The sequence below is a fragment of the Aulostomus chinensis genome, chromosome 20, assembly GCF_037954235.1.
Source record: "Aulostomus chinensis isolate RoL2024-O1b breed Wild chromosome 20, RoL_Achi_v1.0, whole genome shotgun sequence".
Classification (NCBI taxonomy): domain Eukaryota; kingdom Metazoa; phylum Chordata; class Actinopteri; order Syngnathiformes; family Aulostomidae; genus Aulostomus; species Aulostomus chinensis.
Window position 1 is genome coordinate 14,761,264 of NC_141339.1, and position 19,513 is coordinate 14,780,776.

The following is a 19,513-nucleotide window of genomic DNA, read 5'->3' on the forward strand; positions in this document are numbered from 1 at the left end:
TTCACGCGATGAGTAAGTGTCACTCATCAGCATTTTTGGTATTTGAAAAAGATTTTAAAAAATTGGCCTGAGAGAGGTTTTAAGTTGCTCCGCCCAATCACTGCGCCCAGGTGTTTGTCAGGAAAGTGGTGCTGTCTTGTTATTTTACAGCAAATGGTACACACAACGATAGTTCTATAAACTCAGGCAAAGACTCACGCAGAAAAGTGGATTTGATGACTGAGGTATGCCTCCATTCATTGTGCTAAGCTAACTAGCAATCAGCTGGTCTCTGTGGCTCTCAGCTCCCTAATGCACTCACAGAGGAGAGACGGGTGTCAATCACCTTGATTGACTGGGGAGAAGGCAGCAAATAAGTGCATTTTCAAAAAAAAAAAAAAAAGTCAGCGTGTTCCTTTAAGAATTTATGAGGATGTTGTCCCATTTAAATTAGTTTCACTCTTCGTAACCAGGACAGTGAACTCACCCTTACCTTTGACCTTTCATGAGCAATTAATGATGGAAGTTAAGTTGTGGATAAATGAATAAATGCATACAAACACGCACAGTCTAGCTCATGAGGCAAATGTTAAATATTCATTATTATTATAAAACTGCTTGGAGCTCATATTTCTTTTCATAAATTATTGTTCTTGATGAGAGTGAGAGATGATCGTCTTCTTGTGTTTGCATCTCTTATCTGCTTTTGTGGGTGTGTGTATTTGTTTGTGGGCGCACGCTCATTTATTGTACATCTTAAGGATGAAAGAAACCATCAAATCCTTTCATCTCACATGAATTATGATGCATCTATTTACTTTTAGCTTGCTCTCTGGGGTGGGGGTGGAGGGTAATCCTGTAATCAGAATGAGTTGGATTCAAGACTGTGTGGCTACGCTAGCACGTCTTTTCAGTCAGTGCAGCTGCATCTTGAGAGGGTTACTAAAAAAATATAATGGGACACAATTCATGAACTGCGTTATACTTGCTCTTGAAAACAGCGCAAGAGGTCACGTTTAACGTCATCATTTAAAAGCAGAGTAACGAGATTTGAAAAGGCAGAAATCTTAAACATGTCGGTTGTTTCTCTCTCTCTCTCTCTCCCCCTCTCCCTCTCTCTCTCTCTCCCTCTCTCCCTGTTGGCAGTTTAAACTTGCTGCCATTGTTTCATTTTAGATGAGCAGCACAAATGGCAATTACAGCAAATGCCAGCAGTATCATTTGCATGTAAATTGCCTTTTTTGTGTGTAGCCAAGGTCAGTTTTTAACCTAACCCCAACCCTGGATTTTGTTTGGATTGTTGCTTATAAGCCTTTGTCTCTGTGGGACCAGCTGATATGCTGCTATTTTGATCCATCAAACAGCAGCTAGTGAAGTGGTATTTCAAAAATACATTATGAGAAGGGGGGGGTATGATGGGGGATTATGAGTTTGAAGGACATATCAGCGTTGGGAAAACCTTGAATAGAAGTTTGTCCGGGCGTATCAGTTACTCTGTCAATGGATGTTGGAGGACCTAAACATGTACTTGTATAAATTCACGACAGGCCCTGTAATTTTCGGCTCATTGCATAGCAAGACTCCAGTTTTTAGACCATAGATGTCAAGATTACTGTGTCGTAACTGAGGGTGGGCTCTGTCTACTGAATTCCCATCTTGTAAGGTCAAGAGTGAATCATCTGTGGACAAAGTTGTCATCAGTGTTTCTTGGCTCGATGAATGGACTTCCTAGAGTTCTAGCTTCAATGTTAGGTTGCTAAATAACGAGTCAGGACAACAGGAACATTAAGATGAAAAAAACAAGTCATCTGAGAGGTGGCTTTAGACTGCGTAAAGAGTCATCTATCGCTAAGATCCGCTCACTGAGAGTCTGTGGCTCACTCAGCCAAACAACCAGTGATTCCAGAACAATAGAAGCTGTCAGTGTCAGAACAGGAAGAGGAACGACACGACTTTTGAAGAGAGCCGACTGTGTGGCCTACTGCGTAGTTTATTCCACCGGAGATGTTTGGCTCCGTCGGGGTGTGGTTTGGGGAACGGGATCAAATGAAGACAGCCTCTCAGGATACCTCATAACAGAGTTGAATTCATCCCATGCACAACATTTTACCGTTTTTTTTTTTTTTTTTAAACTTACAAAACAAATAAAACAAGATGCAAGTCACGGGGACTACAGCTCTGAACTCAGGATGTCTGAGTGTATCGCGCAGCGGCTGTGAACTATAATCGGCTTGTCTGAGCTCATGAATTCAAGTTTACCTTCTTTCTTCTTCTTTTTGAAGGCTGGAAGTTAAAGGTACCAATAAAGTACGGTTCCTCTCATGTTTGGCGTTACTACATTGTCGCTTCTAGAAAGATCCTTTGTTGGGTTGTGAATTTTTCAATGTCTCTTAATAGTTCTTGAGATATTTTTCCAAATGACATCTTTTCATCTTCTGATTGGACGGATAAATATTCAGCTCACACAGATGGTATGGGTCAATTCCTGGATTTATGACCCAAAGGAGTACAGTATTTTTGGTGGTTGGGAGGAAAATGTATGAACCGTCTCTGATGACACTGTTTTTATTTTGTATTCTGATGGAGCCTTTTGGGTGGAGGAATGCACCCTGAGCACATTCTGTGTGACAGCGCCCATTAGCTAGTAATTTACTTGTCAAAGGAAAATAAAGGAATTAAAAAAAATAGTACAATCTAATTGGTGTGGAAGTACGTGCTGGATCCATCAAATAAGCCTTCAATAAATATATGCAATATGGCACTTTTTTTTTTTTTTCAAGTCCTGAATGACCAAAATATGTATTTGCGCTTTAAGGACGTTCCTAAATCTCTTGGAAATATCAATTCTCTCTCTTTAGTCTGTCCTCAAGAGATGAGGATTTTCTCTTGTGTGACTCTGCATATCTTAGCTGCCTGGATAAAGAGCTAGTTATTTGTTGTAAATAGCTGGTCCTCTCCGGGGATCGCTTAATGGCACGTAACAACGGAGATGGCTGCTGTACTTTACAGTCTAGTGGTCGGCTTTTCAATCTACGTCCTCGGCAAATATTTGCCTATAGTCCTTTATCTTCTGTTTATTCAAAGTTTCAGGAAATCTACCAGCAAATATCTAAATAAGTGCCTTCATTAAACATCTTGGGTTTTTTTTGTTTTTTTTTTCAGCCTCACTGTGTGGAAGTCTGTGCAGGTTATAGCAACTAAAGACATGTATTTTACAGTTTGACATTGTAATATTCAGACAGGCTGCTGTTCATTCCTACAACACTTTTTCTTTTTCTTTTTTAGCCTGCCACACCTCTGCCGGCACCTGAGCACCAGCTGCAGGGTCGAGCCACGCATCAGTGATGTTCGCCTCTCTAATCCCTGACATCTCAGGATGGCGAGGCAGGGGTCAGGGACATCTCCCTCCTGCTCCCGGGCAGCTGGATTTGGATTTGGATGGTCAGGTCGGTTCCCCCCAGTGCTTTAGCTCAGCTACACCCCGTAGAACTTTAATTAACCAGAAAAGAGTTGGATTCATCGCGTCCTCTGAGGAGTTCAGATGCGACTGTATAGATTAAAGGATTTCTACAAACAGACGCAACACCGCTGCGTTTAAAAACCTCTCACGTTGATTTCACAGTTCTTCCAGAAAAATGACATTCCGCGCTAGCACTCTCAACAAATGGCGGTTTTTAACTAAATTGAAAATTTTGCCAGGTCCCACACTTCTATTGCAAAATAATAATAAGAAAAAGACATATAACAGAAGAAAAGCTGCCACAGAATGGGGAATGCAGCTGTCAAAAATGCTTCAAAGTGGATTCTGTAGTAGACAGTGCAGAGAGAATATATGATAGTAAAACCAAAAAAAGCAGAACAAACCTTTATGCAATATCTGGAAAATAAAGCCAGCGACTCACGTCAGTGATAAGAAGCCGATCCCTGACCCCCAGGTTCAAACAGCCCCCTTGTAAACCACAGCCCGCCACTGAACATGAGCAGCTGCAGGAGAAGCAGCGCCAGCAGGTAGACAGCTTAAACATGTGCGCTACTCTGGGCCATGTTTCTGCCTCTGGAATAAGATGATGCCTTTTTTTTTTTCTTCTTTTTTTTTTTAATGCAAACAGAGAAACAAAACATTAGGAAGAGGCAGATGAGTTGGGATGAAATTGTTTGCTTCCTGAAAACTCTTTGCCGAGAAAATGAGTTTTCTTATCAGTCGTGCGGAATACGTGGCCTGCAGCAATTGACCTTGTTTGCACTTAAAATGTTCCGTAAATGAATTTAGTGCTCTTCAACTTTGTGTCCCCCTTGAAGTGGAGAAATTGCACTCTACAAAGAATCACGCAGTCGCAGCAACCATGAAGAGCATCGGCAGAGAATGTAGATCTAGATATTTAAATGCGTGCGACAGCCCTGCAGCAAAGCATTTCTGCATGCATTTAAATAGGAATATTATTATAATGATGGATACATTCTACCAACAGATCCTGCTTTCCTGCCAGTCTGTTAACTCTTCCACATGCCATTGAACATTAGTCTGTAATTGGTTGGAGGGTGTTGAGGGTCCCGTAGCGAAAATAAGCTCAAACATTTGACCCCTCGCTGCTCAATCTCTGTTGTAGCTCTGGATAATTCCACTATCAATCTCTGAGTCATGCCGACTCTCTGACAGATAAACCATTACAACTGTCGGAATGTTGATATTTCATACTGCAGTATTTCACTAAATGTTAAGGCAAACGGTTGCAAAGCAAATGGTTGCTAGTTGGGACCTCAGTGGTTTTGTTATTGTACAGTCAGCCAACAGAGAAGGCTGTCATGGATAACAGGTCGCAGAAGCTTTTAGAGGAGCCAACATGTTCACCTTCCAAATCTCAACTATACATCATGCAGACAAATGCATCAAGAGCTGGATTCAATTGCTGTCAGGAGCAGGAGGTTTTAAACACAGACAAACATGCCAAGTAAACGTAAAAATAAACATGGAATGTTCACCCTGGGGGTCGTAATCCCACCTCCAGTTTGCATAAAACCAGGCCCGTGTGATAAATCGTAGCCTGTCCACATGACGCCATTTTGGCTTGTCGAGGCTTCAGGATACTTGGATTACTCCGGAAGAGCAGTGTGGAGGCATTTTATGGTTTTATTATGTACTTTTTTTTTTCAAGTTTATGTTTGTTTATTCAGGTACCATGTACCAGAATATCAATCTCATCATAAAAAAAAAAAAGAAAGGAAAATGCATTGCCTCAGAATATAGTCACATATTGTACTTTCCATCTGAAGTCTGGGCAGATAAACATAAAACACAAAATACAAATAAATGGTACAAAATTTAAAAACAAAACAAACAAACAAAAAAAACCCTACTTAAAACAGTAAGTTTGAAAACTGGTCACCAAACACTTCAGTTCTTTGGGAGATTTTTTTTTTTCTTTCTACCAGTCAGGCACTGTCCCTCGTCAGGGTCATCTAAGTGTAGTGCACGACAAGGCATTCGCTTCACGTTAACAGCTTGTAATAGCAGGTTTTACAACGAGGTACATGGCGCTAGCATGATAGGCAGCTATCGGTGTTGGTGAGTTAGCTGCAGTATAAACAGCAGAGGACGTGCTCACGTTGCCGCCGCTGCTGGGTTGAGACTCACTCCGGAGCGGATCAAAACTGCGACATTCATGCGAAGTTATCGCATGCTGTGTGCAAATGTTTCCGCATAGTGGTAGTATTTCCTTCCTTTGATGAAATATCCATTTTGCAAGTATTGCAATTGCCCTGTTGTCATCCTTTCTCGTGAAATGTAACCAAAATTTTGAGCGTTTGTGCCGCTTGGGCGCCATGTTTCCTTCTGGCTCCACTGGTGAATGACGTCGCCACGCACCTTGTGTAAGCCATACAACATGCGTGGTAACATCATTCGTGCCCACCGGAATCGAAAAGGGAATCATTTTCAAAATTGGCAAATGATTCCAAGGAACTGAAACACTATGGAAATCGGTTCTCAACAGGAACCGGTCTCCGATTCCCATCCCTGATCAAGACAAAACTATTCACGAGTATTACTGTGAAATCCCGTGCGCCAGTAAGCTGTAGGACCGTCAACAAAGTTTTCCACACGCCTCAGGTGACACAGATGTCCGATTACAGTCTCTTCCTTGTCATGCATTCCTCCGAACCAGCAAACCAATTACTTTACAGCATGCCTGTCTCTTAAAACACTGCACTTCATGTGTCTGAGATATGCCAGTTATGTGTCAGGGGGCACTTGATGTTGCTCCCTGTCGAGCTCTAAACGTTCTGCTCGGTTTCATATGGACATTGAAGCAGTCATTGCCAAACAGGGTGTAGTCATGGCTATGATCGTCAGGAGGCGACCGCTGGAGCACAGGAGCCTTGTGCTGTGCAGAATGTTCTCATCATTTAACAGCTTAGTTGACCAAAATGACAAATGTGTACAGAGGAGAAATTATAAGAGACAACTTTAATTCGAAGAATCTGCAGATTGTGTGTGTGTGCGTGCGTGCGCGTGCGTGCGTGCCTGTGTGTGTGTGGGCACATGCACGAACGCTTTTCCTTGCAGGCAGAAAGCTGGAACATCTCAGCCGCTTCTCTGCCATATATCAACCGTAGCAAAGCCATTTTTGTGCGTAATGTTTGAAGGAACGTCGTGGAGCACCTGATGGAATGTAAAACGCTCGGTTGTGACTCATTTATTACCTTTTTTGAGCAACAGTTAGCTCCTGGAGCGATGAGTTACAGTATAGCAGAAGTTGTTTTTTTTCAATATATTTCAATGAAGCAAAAGGCAATTTGGGCAAAGTCCTGGTGTGTATTCTTAAAAAAGAAGAAGAAGTAGGGACTACACTGCTTTGCCCACCTGCTGTGACTCTAATAAATATGCTCAGCATAATATTTAAAAGAGCTTGTTTACTCGAACCAAAATCCCTCGTGTAATAATAACATCGCATGCTGGGAGCTTAATCTCAAATCCAGTCATGTTTTTCTTGGATGCACTTTTTTGGTAAATTCAATATTTTCATCTCAGGAGTTTAAAGCAAACTTCCCTTAATGCTGCCAGAGCGTTTCCTCTGTAACGCTCTTCCAAAAGAGCTCGATCTTAAATGCCATTGAAGTTACGCACTGATTTATTACAGAAAGAGAATTTATGCGACCATCAAATGTACAGTGAAATGAATCACATCAGCGAAGTCTTTCATTTGAAGTGTTTCTGAAGCAGAAAAAGGAACCCAAATCCTCTGGTTAGAAGTTATTTCAGCCCAGTGACCGTCCCAGAGTTCCGATGTATAAGAGGTCAGTGAGGGCAGTGAGCGGCACTCAGTTGTGCTGGGGGCGGTCCAGGCAAAAGTGCACTGGCATGGAATTCGGTTGTTATGGGCAGTTTCTGACAATCACAGTCACATTTTTCAAGCTTTTTTTAATTCAGTTCTCTGTTGTTGCTAATGCGGATCCAGATGTGCGTGGATCACCTGTGAGTGTTTTTTTTTTTTTTCTTTAGGTGCAATGCTGACATTTTGAAGCCACAATGGGATGACTTTTGAGCAGCAAATGAACAAAAGCAGTGAAAGAGTGTTTAAATCAGCCCATCTGTAATAGGCTGGTATTTCCAGGCATAATAAACAGCATTGTGTCTTATTTTGAAGTGGGACTCTGTACTGCGACCTGTTAAAAGAGAGGTGAAATAGGCCAAAGCCTGGGGGTGGCTTTACCGATATCTCAATATATTGCCGCCACCCCCGTTTTAGATGGATTGTTGTTACAATACGACTTCTAGGTGTTGCAGTACAGCTACTATGCTGCGCTGCATTTCCCGTAGCAGTAAGTGAGAAAGCCAAGGAAGTGACCTGTTAGAGGCCAACAAGGTGGAGGAACAGAAAACACCTGGAAACCTAAAAGCAGCGTCTGGATGCACTTAGGTTTCCAAATAAAAAGGGGGAATTAAAAAAAAACAAACATGCTGGACAAAGAAAACACCATTTGCAAACCTTGTCTCACTGCTGTTAGATGTTCAGGGAACCATACAGACTTGGGAACTCCTTTCCATCATGTTGGAACCCTCCTCCGTAACCATCATCGTCATCCATAATGCTCCATCGTGAAAAACGAACCATTATCCTTCGTCTGTCGTTTCAGTCGCACTGAACAGATTAATGCAACTATTGAACCTTGTGGTCAGTAATCCCTTTACCTCACCTCTTCACTTTTCTCGTTTAACTTCTGTCCAACACTCAAAAGTTTCCACTTGGTTTCTTTTTTTCCCACCAACACAGTACACGTAAGGACCCAGTGGGCCGGGAGGATGGGTCAAATAGCTCCCAGCTCTATTCATTAATATTACATGTTAACAAACCTGGGCTCGCAGCCATCATTCCCCATCCATCAGAGAGAAGATTTATTGCTGTGAGACTCCGGTTGCTGTGTCTAATTGCTCTTTTGTCTTCGGTTCTCCTGAGGTAGCGACAGCTGAGAGACAAACCCTTCTCTGTCATACTGGATATGAAGGCCGTTTAACTTTTCCCTGTTTATACTGTCAGTTCAGGTCCCGGTGCTCAGTGTTAGGTTTCCGTGCAGCTTTTATTGAAGTCCATCGATGTGTTTCTGCTCCTGGTCTTTTTTATGTATAGAATTTGGTAAAAACTTTCCAATGAATTTGTTTTAATTAAGAAACTAAATGTGTTCTGTGTTTAAGAAAGGGCTTAGCTTTAATAATTGAGCTTCGCTGAGGGGATCCGCGTAAAACGTTCTCTCATTTATCATCAGCTGGAAATCTTATTCTCAGGAAACATGTATATTTTCCCCATCTTTCTTTATTGCCATATCTCTGATTTGATTTCAAGTCCGGTACAATTAATCTCCCCTCTGCAATCAAACAATCTTTCAATTCGGTGGGCCTTTGGGTGGGCAGATAAACGTTCCACCTCTCAGGGGTCGTCGTACTCTGAGGTTATAGATCACGAGGTGAGCTTGGATTGTCTTTAGTCAATATTTCCTGTCAGAGATCCCCGAGTCAGACCGTGACCTCCTCCGATGATCCTCTCAACGATAATTAAAGACAGAAGCGCTCACATTTCATTCGATACAACAGATATTTTTCTCATCTCCAGCCAACAAGTGTGTGAAGGATTTGGAGGTCTAGTATGCACGTGTGAGAGATTTTTATCTCTGTTTATAGTATTTTATATGTACAGTATGTCTCAAACTAAGGTTTCAACACAAGTTAAACCTTTCTGCAATAACTACAGAATATTGAACAGAGTCAACCCAGATGTAAAACTTGGTGGCGCTAGAGAACACGCTTACTACCGTGGACTACTACCTACGACTACCAGGAGTACACCAATCAGCACAAGTGAATAACGAATCTCATGGGGAGGGATGGAGGCCCGTTGTTTGATCCCACAGAGGAGCGACTGTAGCGCTAAGTGCCAGACAATTTCACGCTGGTTGTGACTGTACAGTGTCAGAACCCACCGCGCATCACAACTTGCTGCACATGGTGTAGCCAGAGGCCTTCGTAGCAAAGAGATGGGATTTAATTACCTGTTACCACCAGGTGGCACGATGACTAATTCACCCTAAAATGTAACGCGCCAAAATCAGCCCTCTAGTTTTTCAATAACCCTGCTGACGCTGCTAGGACAGTGAGAACATAACCACTAGGAAGAGGTAAATATATTCCACACCCATACATTATATCACGTTTGTCTCTCATCTCTTGAATTGCCAGAATTAGCATACCCATAATCCAGATGCAGAGGCTGGTCGGTGCGTGGCCATCCATACTAATGACATGGACTCAGGTTCACTGTGATGACATATTAGCGTGCTTAACTAGGAATTAAGCTCTGCTTCCTGCAGGCGTGTTGATGTCCTTTGAGCCACCAAATCTCACCAACAACTTCCTGTGCTGCTGCAATCTCGGGTCACAGGTTGGCCGGCTCTTATTAAAGTAGAGCCACAGGCAATAACCGCAGTCCCGTTGCCTGATAACTCTCTCTTTGTTAAAGCCTGACTTTCCCTGATAACACCCTCACACTACAAAGCCTGGCAGCTTGATTTTGTGCTTTTCTTTTACACAGTTCAACATAAAGAAGTTTAGAACTAGCATATAATGTTTGAAGACAGTCTGACCCATTTAAAGAATATGAGTTTATTACGTGTTTAAAGAGCAGTTTCTGTGTTTGCCTAAATGTTTGCAGCTCATTAGCTTGGCCTCGCGAGTGTTTTATCCAGAGCGCAATAAATACAATTCATTTTAACTGCTGGTTTGTACCACGACTGATTTTAATTAGCGACGTCTTTATTTCACGGGGTCTCTCCACAAAAAAAAAGTCATCTCTTTTATGTTCCTTCTGTTTTGCTCCTTGGGAAAAGGCTTTGGGCTATTAACGCATCCTTGCCAGTTTATAATCAGGTTGTGAGGGAATAAAACAGGATGCCAAAGATGTTCTGTTCTGTGTTGAGTCAATAAGAAAAGATCTGTATCGCTGTTCTGCATCCGTTTCACTTTCAAATATGAGTCGCTGCAAGTCGAGCTGAAAATAACATGCGCTCCAAAGTTGCTCTCCATCAGCTTGTGTGTTCCACTAAAGGTAATAACCGCAACTATCTGATCTGAGATCTTTCCATCATGTTCTGGTGACCTAGACCCCAGCAGAGGATTTGAGAAGTTGTCTTCCCCCTGCAACTCAAAGTTTTGATTAGTGCCATCACTTTTATTACGCCTGAGGGAACGGCTAACAGACAGCTAGCCCGTTACCTGACTGACAGGTGATTGACAGGTGTCTGCAGTTGATATGCTTAGACTACAATCTTTGCATTAACTCTGAATTGCCACCCTGCACCTCCCTGTAGGTTTGGGGTTGTTTGGGTTGATGTTAAGCTGCAAGCAGAGTGGCAGCCGGTCCTGACGTGCTCGCTTCACCTCTGGTCTCTAGAGACTGAAGGCCAGACCACCGTTTGTAATTAAAAGTGCATGAGTACAGATCCAGGTCTTTTCTCTCCAGATAGCAGAAGGTTGCAATAAGCCCCTTAGGCGTGGTGCACATCTTAAATCTTAACAGATTTGTTTTAAACAAAAAAAAAAAAACCCAGAACCACAGACATAACAAAAGATTTAAACTTCTAACATTCAACTGTAAGAACGTGCAACCAGACTTGGACTGTTAATATAAATAGAAACTCGCAGGACTTCATAAAAAAAGCGAAAGGCAGATAAAACTGTTTGTGCGAAAAAACAAAAAAAAGCAGAGAAAGATCGAATGTGGATGAAGTCACAGCTGAGAGGAAACTACTTATTTTGCATCACAAGCTGGAGTTGGAAATAAAGTTTTATATTTGAGTGAGGCCGACGCTACGAGCTAAGCTAATGGTTTAGGTCAGCTCACACTCGGGTTATTGTGGGTTTCTGCTCAATATTACATCACTCTTACTTTCACAGTAGAGGATATTCGTGATTCAACGCAACAGGAGAGACTGAGCTGGTAATCTCTTTAGATCTTTCCTTTAAGGCAGCTGGATTTGCAAGATCACACAAGACTCAAGCTGCTTCAAGTTATGTGTTACTAATCAAAAGTGCTGCAGCAAATCCGTGTGCTGTGGAGGAACCCCGGTCGGCTACCGGCATAGTTTAGAGCAGAACCAACCATAGAAACAACAATGGAGGCTCCTGAGGAGGTTAGGGTAGATGCTGCTATAGCATCAGTGCTTCTGAGGGGACGTTTTTGCTCTTTTACCGACAGGTTTCACCTTTTATGTCAGATTGTTTCTGTGGTTGGGTGAAGTCAGCCTTGGAAAATAGGTGATTGACAGAGGGTTCATCCGGTCACCTGCCACCAGTGGGTTGGAACCCACGTCCACCAGCACGGGAGGCAGACGCTACTAAGGAAGCACTGGCAATAGATGCTATTGATGTGTCGGGGAACAAAGTTTATTCACTGCACAGCAGCAGTGCCACGTTAACGCAAGCAACTGTTACACTTCTCCAAATTATTAATTTTTTTCATCTGTAATTGCATCTCAAAACACAAATGTTTTCCAGTTTCACCATAAAACTGCATCACAGTGCTTCCAAGGTTTTTAGTTTCCTCTTTTGATCCTAGTGGCTAACGATCAGGATTATTTGTGGTGCAAACTTGAGCCATGAAAACCTCTCCCAGATGACTGTGAAAGTGGTGCAGTTCCTCTGGCTGTTCACTCCACACAACCCTATGATATTTTACAAACAGATAATCAGCATTTTTGGGATTCTTTGTAATGATGTCTTTATTAATTAACTGTGCATTTTTTAAATTTTTTTTTTTGGCACATGTAATTTGTCTAATATGTGATTCCTGTGGTGATAAAATGGGGTGGAGGGCTTTGGTAGACGGCTGGTCAGAAATAGCTTCCGTTTACCCGCTTTTATACTCGAAGACCACATTACATTCAAATCATGAACCATGTTGTCTGTATTTTATTTACCGAGTCTACGTTTCTATCGGGGCCCGACAGATAGCCACCCACCACAGCCTTGACTTGGAAAGCAACATCCATGACCTTTGCGGCACCTCGGCATGGAGGTGAACAGAAGCCATTCTCTGCTTCAAAGCATTTTAAAATTGAGGTCTTGAAAGGTGCAACCCAGATGTCTGAAGCCAAAATTTTCCCCCTGCAGAAATCTCCACCTTCTAATACTCAGGTCTTCTACCTCTTTCAGAGAGACACAGAGATGGACAGACTATTAGCATAGAGAAAGATTGGCTGTCTGTGCACGCCGTCTTTCTCCCCTCCAGCTGCAGCGTCTACTGGAGCTTTTCTCCCCTCAGCCTGCTGCAGTCACACTCTTTCAATCAACAGTCAAAGCAGCATATCCATATTTACCAGCGTCCACACGCTTGTGCGCTCTCGCTACCACATATTCATTTTTACCAGCACTAATGCTCTAGGCTCCTCCAATTCAGATTTTATTAAGGGATGGTTATTAAGGTGTTATTGATGTGACAGCAGCTCTCTGACTCCAGGCCAGTGCTGCTACGCTGAGTGGGGGAGAAATGGCTCTCTTGCTTTTATATGTCACCACAAAGCAATGATACAGCACTCACTGGCTGGTAACACTGCGCAATATCAACACGTATGATCACACACACATTACCTAAAGCTCCATCGCTGGTAAAATCGGAATTGTTGATGTGTTGTTCGTCGTTAACATGTCAGTCATCACGTTTTCTGGGTTCTCCGTTCATCCGTCCCATTCCCATTAACACAATATTTAAGGAACGCCTCGAGGGAGTTTCTTTGCATTTGGCTCTAATGTCCACCGGGATTCATGGATGAACTGGAGTATGTTTTGATGGTCAAAGTCACTGTCACCTCACATCAACAACGATATCCCTGGGATATCCAGCAGATTTCCTCAAATTTGGCACAAACATTCACTGGGACTCAGATGGGCTGAAATGGTTTTGGTGGACGAAGGTTGAAGGTCAAGATCACTGTGACAACGTACGATAAAAGAAACGCGGTAATTCACAGCCTTATAACCATGACATAAATTCACCAAAGTGCTCAACAGTGTGAGAAGATGAAATCATGACGTTTTACATCCAAAAGGTGAAAAGGTCAACGTCAACATCATAACTGCCATCACTTCTCCGAGGATGTTCAATGTCATCTCTGTAAAACGTTGAAGTTTTTTTTTTTTGTTTTTCTTGATCATTAAATAGCTTTAAATTCTGCACCACATATCGTACATTCTTAATCTGGACAAACATGAATAGAAACTGCAACTGGACTTGCTTGCTAAAGCTTCCGATTCTGGTTTTTGAGAACTGATTCAATATTTATGAGGATGAAATGCAACCCATTTGTTGCCCCCAGCATCTCCGTCTCTATCGTCACCTTATTAAAAAAGTTCTATTGTTATTTCAAAACGATTCCACCAAAACGAATCACACTCGGGTTTGAACATTTTGAAGTATTTCTGATTCTGACATTTGACCTGAATACTCAGGTGACGTGACAATTAAAGCAGTGATTTGTTTTGGTGCCTTTTTTTTTTTTTTTTTCGTGATGAATACCAGAATACATGTCAAATAAAGTCAGTTGCACTATGCGGTGCTGTACTTAGACTAACTCGAGTGACTGAGGAAAGGCGAGCTAGCGAATAGTCAGTCCGGTATAGTTCCATACAACTAGCGACACCCTGCCTCAGGGCATCAGAGCGGAAACGCAGTAATCCTGGCAAAACCAGTATGCACTCCCGTGTCCACCCACCGTAGAGCTCAGCAGCCTCCCTGTTCCATCTGTCACTCCACTCCCACGATCCCTGGCTTCTCTAACTGATCTAAAGACAGCTCTGTGCCCAGAATAACGGGGAGCTGCACGAGTTTCAATCCTACATACCCCAGTCCGGAGGGGGAAGAGAAAAAAAAAAGAATAACTTGGTGTTCAAACTGAACTGGACGTACTGCAGTCAACATGATTTTACACATCAGAGCTGATTTTCTATGCGGCATTCTGTGGTATTCTTAAAATTCTTCTTGTTGTTTTATTATGTCAGAACTGACTTTTTCCATATACATGACATTTGGAAGCAGTTCAGTCGGCCGTACCACAAAAATGAAGTCGAGAAAACCCCACTTTTGGTTCAAGTGGTTGAATATTACTCGCACATTCTTATGTCAATATTAGTGTAAGCTTTAATGGATCAAAAATACACCATGCGCAGGGTTTTACTTGTAGCTGCTGTCAGTCAGATCTGTGTTTTACACAAGGCGAGAGTCAATAGAGCGTGTGTGAGGAGCTGGATGAGAGCAGCGGACAGGTAAATCACAAGAAACGTCAGGCCAGTCAACTGTGATTGGACTAGGAACACGATGAAGGATCAAACCTCGGCTGACATGCACACGCTCTCTCTCTGTCTTGACATTTGGGCAATTTTTTGGGGGGGGGGGGGGGGGATTTCTAAAAACCAGGCTGTTTGATATGCCTCACACACACAAGTTTGTTCTCGCTCATGCCGTGTGTCATAATAGCCAGAGGAAAATCACTTCCAGGCTGGAGCTGAGACAGTGATTGTATCAAACTGATCCCCCTAACAAGCTGTCGGCTCAGATTTGATAAAGCATGCATCACAAGCAGCCAACTTGGACCGAGAGGACCAGGTCTTATTCAAGCAATGCTGTCACTCTTCTCTCTCAGTTTAGCTGGACTTCTCCCTCTAGTAATAGCATCCGGTTTGACTCCGCTTGCTCTGCAATATTGGCGAATAGTTAAAGTACGACGAATGGGATAAATAAGGATGGAGAGCGGTAGCCCAGTTTGTCTTGTTACATCAGATTTGTAGTACCCTAGTCATGGCATAGGGGGAGCTCGTGCGCGTTGGGAAAGTAAACCGGTGGAAATGCTGAATGAGAGCGTGTGTTTGCGCGCGCGCGCGTGTGTGTGTGTGTGTGCGCGAGAGAGAGAGAGGGAGAGAGGTGCGGCGGTGGAAATCACAGCGCAGGAGTGCAATAATGTGACACAAGCCAGCAGCTACAGGATCATTTAAACCGGGAGACACGTTTCCAGACAACTTTGGAGAAGACTTTTAGGAACCTGCGTGGCTCATGGCTGCGTGACAAGTTCGAGAGAAGGGGGGGAGGGAGGCTCTCATCACTGCTTCTAAATGGGTCCGGTGATATTTGGGGGGTGGGGGGGCGTGTAGAGCAGAAGCAACGGTGAACACGTTGGCTGCGCTTCCACTGTTGTGATTTACAAGCCGGAGGAGCGACCTGGAATAGACTGCAAGCGGCGTCTGGATCCTGCGTTTGCAAGTCAATCACACACCGCTGAAATCCTCACATCCTCAAGCATTCTACGCGATCGGATTTATTTCTTCAACCCTCTGCGGTTTGGCGGTACAGAAGACTTTTGGTTGGAGCTGTAACAACGACAAAAAAAAGGAAGAAGAAGAAAGACGCGGCAGCTGTTGTGCGTAACGGACGAAAAACGGTCGGGCAGGTATTTGAATGACAATAGTTGGTGGTAATTATTGAACATGTCGAGCCCCCGTAGGCGAGAGAAGCGTGTTTTGTCATGAGAAAGTGAGACTGACTTCATTTGTGTAAATACTGACAGGTGTTGCACTCACACGGACTCAGCCTGCACTCGCAAACACACCACAAGGTCTGGGTAGACCCAAACCATGTGGCGTGGATAATTAACCTTTCTTTGATTTTTAGTTGGACTAAACCTTTTTTCTAAAGTAACCTTTATAATGCGTTTGAAACGTTAAATGGGAAAGTGAGCACCACTTCTTCTTTGAGTTGTAGTCTGCCAAAATGACAAGCAGCGGACCTGTCATCGTCTACGAGTGGTTAAAGACCCTCCAGCTGGCCCAGTATGTCGAGTCTTTCGTGGATAACGGTTACGACGATTTGGAGGTGTGTAAACAAATAGGAGACCCTGACCTGGATGCCATCGGGGTCTACATCCCTCACCACAGACAGAGGATACACGACGCGGTGAGAAGGCTGAAAGAAGAAGCCAAAGACACGGCGAGTGGACTCTACTTCACCCTGGAGCCGATGCCACCCGCAGCTGAGATCTATACCACTCACATGGTGGAGCAGTACGAGTCCAAACTGCGAGGCTCCAAGTCGTGGACCGAACACAATAGTGAGCGTGCTGGACCGCGGAGTGGCGGTTACATGGGTGCGCAGAGGAACCTGACGCTGGGCAACAGGAGGGAGCTGGTGATTTACCCCAAACTGAAGCTCAAGATCATGATCAGGGATAAACTCATCAGAGATGGCGTCAACCTGGCCAGGCCGCCCTACTCCAATAAGGTAGGAGACCCAGAAAACCGGACACAATCCTGGTCTGATATCCAATTCATAAACACATCACCAAAGGCTCTCACTTCTACATAACGTCAGTAAGCTGTATTGAATTTATTTACCAGTCATAAATCAAGAAAAACGACATCATAACAAATTTTGGCACTCATTTGCTAAATGTTTGCATTAAAATACCAATTTTGTGGCTGAACATGAAGGGTTTGCAGGTGGTGAATGTGGGTTTCTTTCTTTTTCTATTTCAGTAAACTATAGAAAAGTCTCCCCTGCTGGAAAGTTGAGTCATTCAGTTGAAAACACATCCCAGCAAATCAGCTGATTTGCCCGATTTGTATTTCAAAATAAGATAAGGCATCACACTTAGAGCTCCTGAAGACTTTCGACATGCCAGCAGAGCGTGCTTGCTGTCACTGAATGATGGCGATGAAGTTACAGCTGATCAATAACACACACATCCACGCAGGCGCTGAGAGAGGAGATCCCCAAGAGCTGTCTGCCATTTCCTACGGGGTTCAAACAAAAAAAAAAAGATTTACGCTTAGATTATTTATCTCCTCTGACCTCACCTGTCCAGCGACCCGCCTCTCCAGCGGTTCAACGTTGGGATGCATCAACCAGGCCCTTCAAACACAGACCGCGTGGCTCTTTGCTGTGATGAATTGGTGCTATTGATTGCAGGGGTAGTAAATGAAGAGCTCCCAGCTGGGTGGTTGGGCCCGTTGCAGTCCTGTGTGAGGACTCAGACTGAGAGCACTCTTGTTTCCACAGAAGTGATAGTGACCTTTCCTCAGAAGTGTCTGAATCATATGTCCTCGCAGCCCAATGACTGCTGTTAACCTACAGGGAGGCCTTTGATTTTCATGCCTGCAGGCCATTGAGCTCAGAAAGGTCATATCCTCTGTAATTTTTTATGCCGGGGGCTTAAAATACAGTTTGTTTACAAGTGAAAACGAAACCATACAATCTTTGTAACTGTATGCCTCCTGGCTGCTCAGCAAACTAGACAAAACCAGCCTTTAGCTACTGTGTAATAGCACCAGCAGCCTTTCCCAGAGCCGGGAACTTTTATTATCTTAATTCATGCTTATATTCTTGAATAGCAGTATTTATTCAAGGCAATCGTTGACTCTGGTATTAAGTGCTGCCACCGTTTGCTTTGTGGTTAAGATGCTAATTAGCACTAACCGTAACTTCCAGGGTTCACCTCAGGACCTGGATCTTTCTCTCAAACCCTGGTTTCCTGTCATGGCTCTTATTTCTATATTAATGGTTTAAAGATTCAATTATGTCAACAGGGGTCAGGGCAGGGCATTACCTGAAAAGGATTTGGAAATGTGAAGTTTATAAGCATGCGCTGAAGGTGAAACTCTTCAGGCTTCTATTTATTTACGAACGCTCGCCATGATCCGAAGCTTTGGGTCGTTTTATTAAAAAAAAAAAAAAAAGCGAGATCACTCGGTATGTTAACATGTGGCTAGAAAATCCAAATCTAAAACTGGATTTTTAAAATACATGCAAACACGGCAGTCCGACTTCAACCGTCCTTTTCAAAGTCGAGACAAGGAAGCTGGGAGTCACTTTACTCTTTCAGGCTAAAATCTGCCCCAGATTGCCTTGGCATTCTCAGTATGTTCTCTCAGATCAAGGTTTACAAAAGGGCCTGTAACAGATCCAGCTTTTGTTTGTCTTGTTCAAAGACTACAATTCCCCAGCGGAGGAGCCTCTACGACTAGGATTCCACAGGTGTACTGCATACTGCTAGTAATGGAAGCAGGAGGCAGAATGCAGTACACCTGTGGAGGGATGAAGTGAAGAGCCAAGAGCGCGGAGGTTTTTAACCATCAAGATTGAACTCTTTGACTTCTCTGGCACTTTGCGACCACATAGCTCGGTGGAGTGGTGTTCATCCCGCAAACTCCTTAGCGGTCTTTTAGAAAACCGCCAATGGAAAGGCACGCCCCTTTGCCGTTGGTTAACCTGTTTTGGTATGTGTCAAAACACAGTGCCACCTAGCGTTCCGGAGGTGGCAGGTATCTGGGAATAAATCGATTCTTCCCTGTTCATGTATTCTTGTGCAACACGAGTTTGTTTGTGCGTGGAAACGTGCTGACTGATACAGCAACTGGTTGGCTGGCCTTAGCCTCAGCTCCCTCGTGCTGTATTTTTCTCGCTGGGTTAAATACGGATACTCTGGACGTTACAACCAGGTTGCACACTTGACTGAAGAGATCAAGACCGATAATTCCTGAGGAATTTTGCAGGTTCTCATTGTGCATCAATTTATATATTACGCCTCAAAACATTCTCTCAGTGGAATTCTCCAAGTTGCAGCCTGGAGAGTCAGGTGGATTGTCAGAGGGTTTGTATCAGCTCCCCACCGAGAAAAACAAGATTTAGCTTTAATTTGGAGCGATCCCGACCTTTCATTCACCACATCTATAACTTGCTTCCATAATAGCTTCTCAAAGCAATGCCAGCTCAGATTTGAATATCTGAATGGTCCGTAAGCTCTTTTTTTTTTTTTTTTTTTTTTTTTTTGCCAGTATGTACATTTCTGCCACTTTAGATAACTGTGAATCCCACAGAGATTTAGGATTTGCAAGGGATTATCTGTCAAACCAGTGCTGAAACAAAGTGTTGGTTCCAGGGGGTTAAACTATCTCTCCCTTTGAAGGCTGTATTCATATCGAGCCAAAGCTTTAGCACGGGGGGCTCTG

General features: G+C 43.4%; 1 protein-coding gene across 6 annotated transcripts in view; it reads left to right on the forward strand.

Moving 5' to 3' along the window:
• The window catches only part of sash1a (SAM and SH3 domain containing 1a), a 258,670-nt gene that overhangs the window by 69,735 nt on the left and 169,422 nt on the right, over window positions 1-19,513 (forward strand). For 2 of the 6 annotated variants that reach the window (XM_086190199.1, XM_086190200.1), the window contains exon 2: window positions 3,265-3,425. The exons of 1 other annotated variant lie outside the window; for it this stretch is intronic. In XM_086190199.1, coding sequence (XP_086046325.1) covers window positions 3,324-3,425 — 102 coding nt within the window. In that variant the 5' untranslated portion in view covers window positions 3,265-3,323. Of the gene's footprint in view, window positions 1-3,264; window positions 3,426-15,659; window positions 16,788-19,513 lie in introns of those variants that run through there. 3 more of the 6 variants (XM_086190194.1, XM_086190196.1, XM_086190195.1) reach the window with 2 other exon arrangements.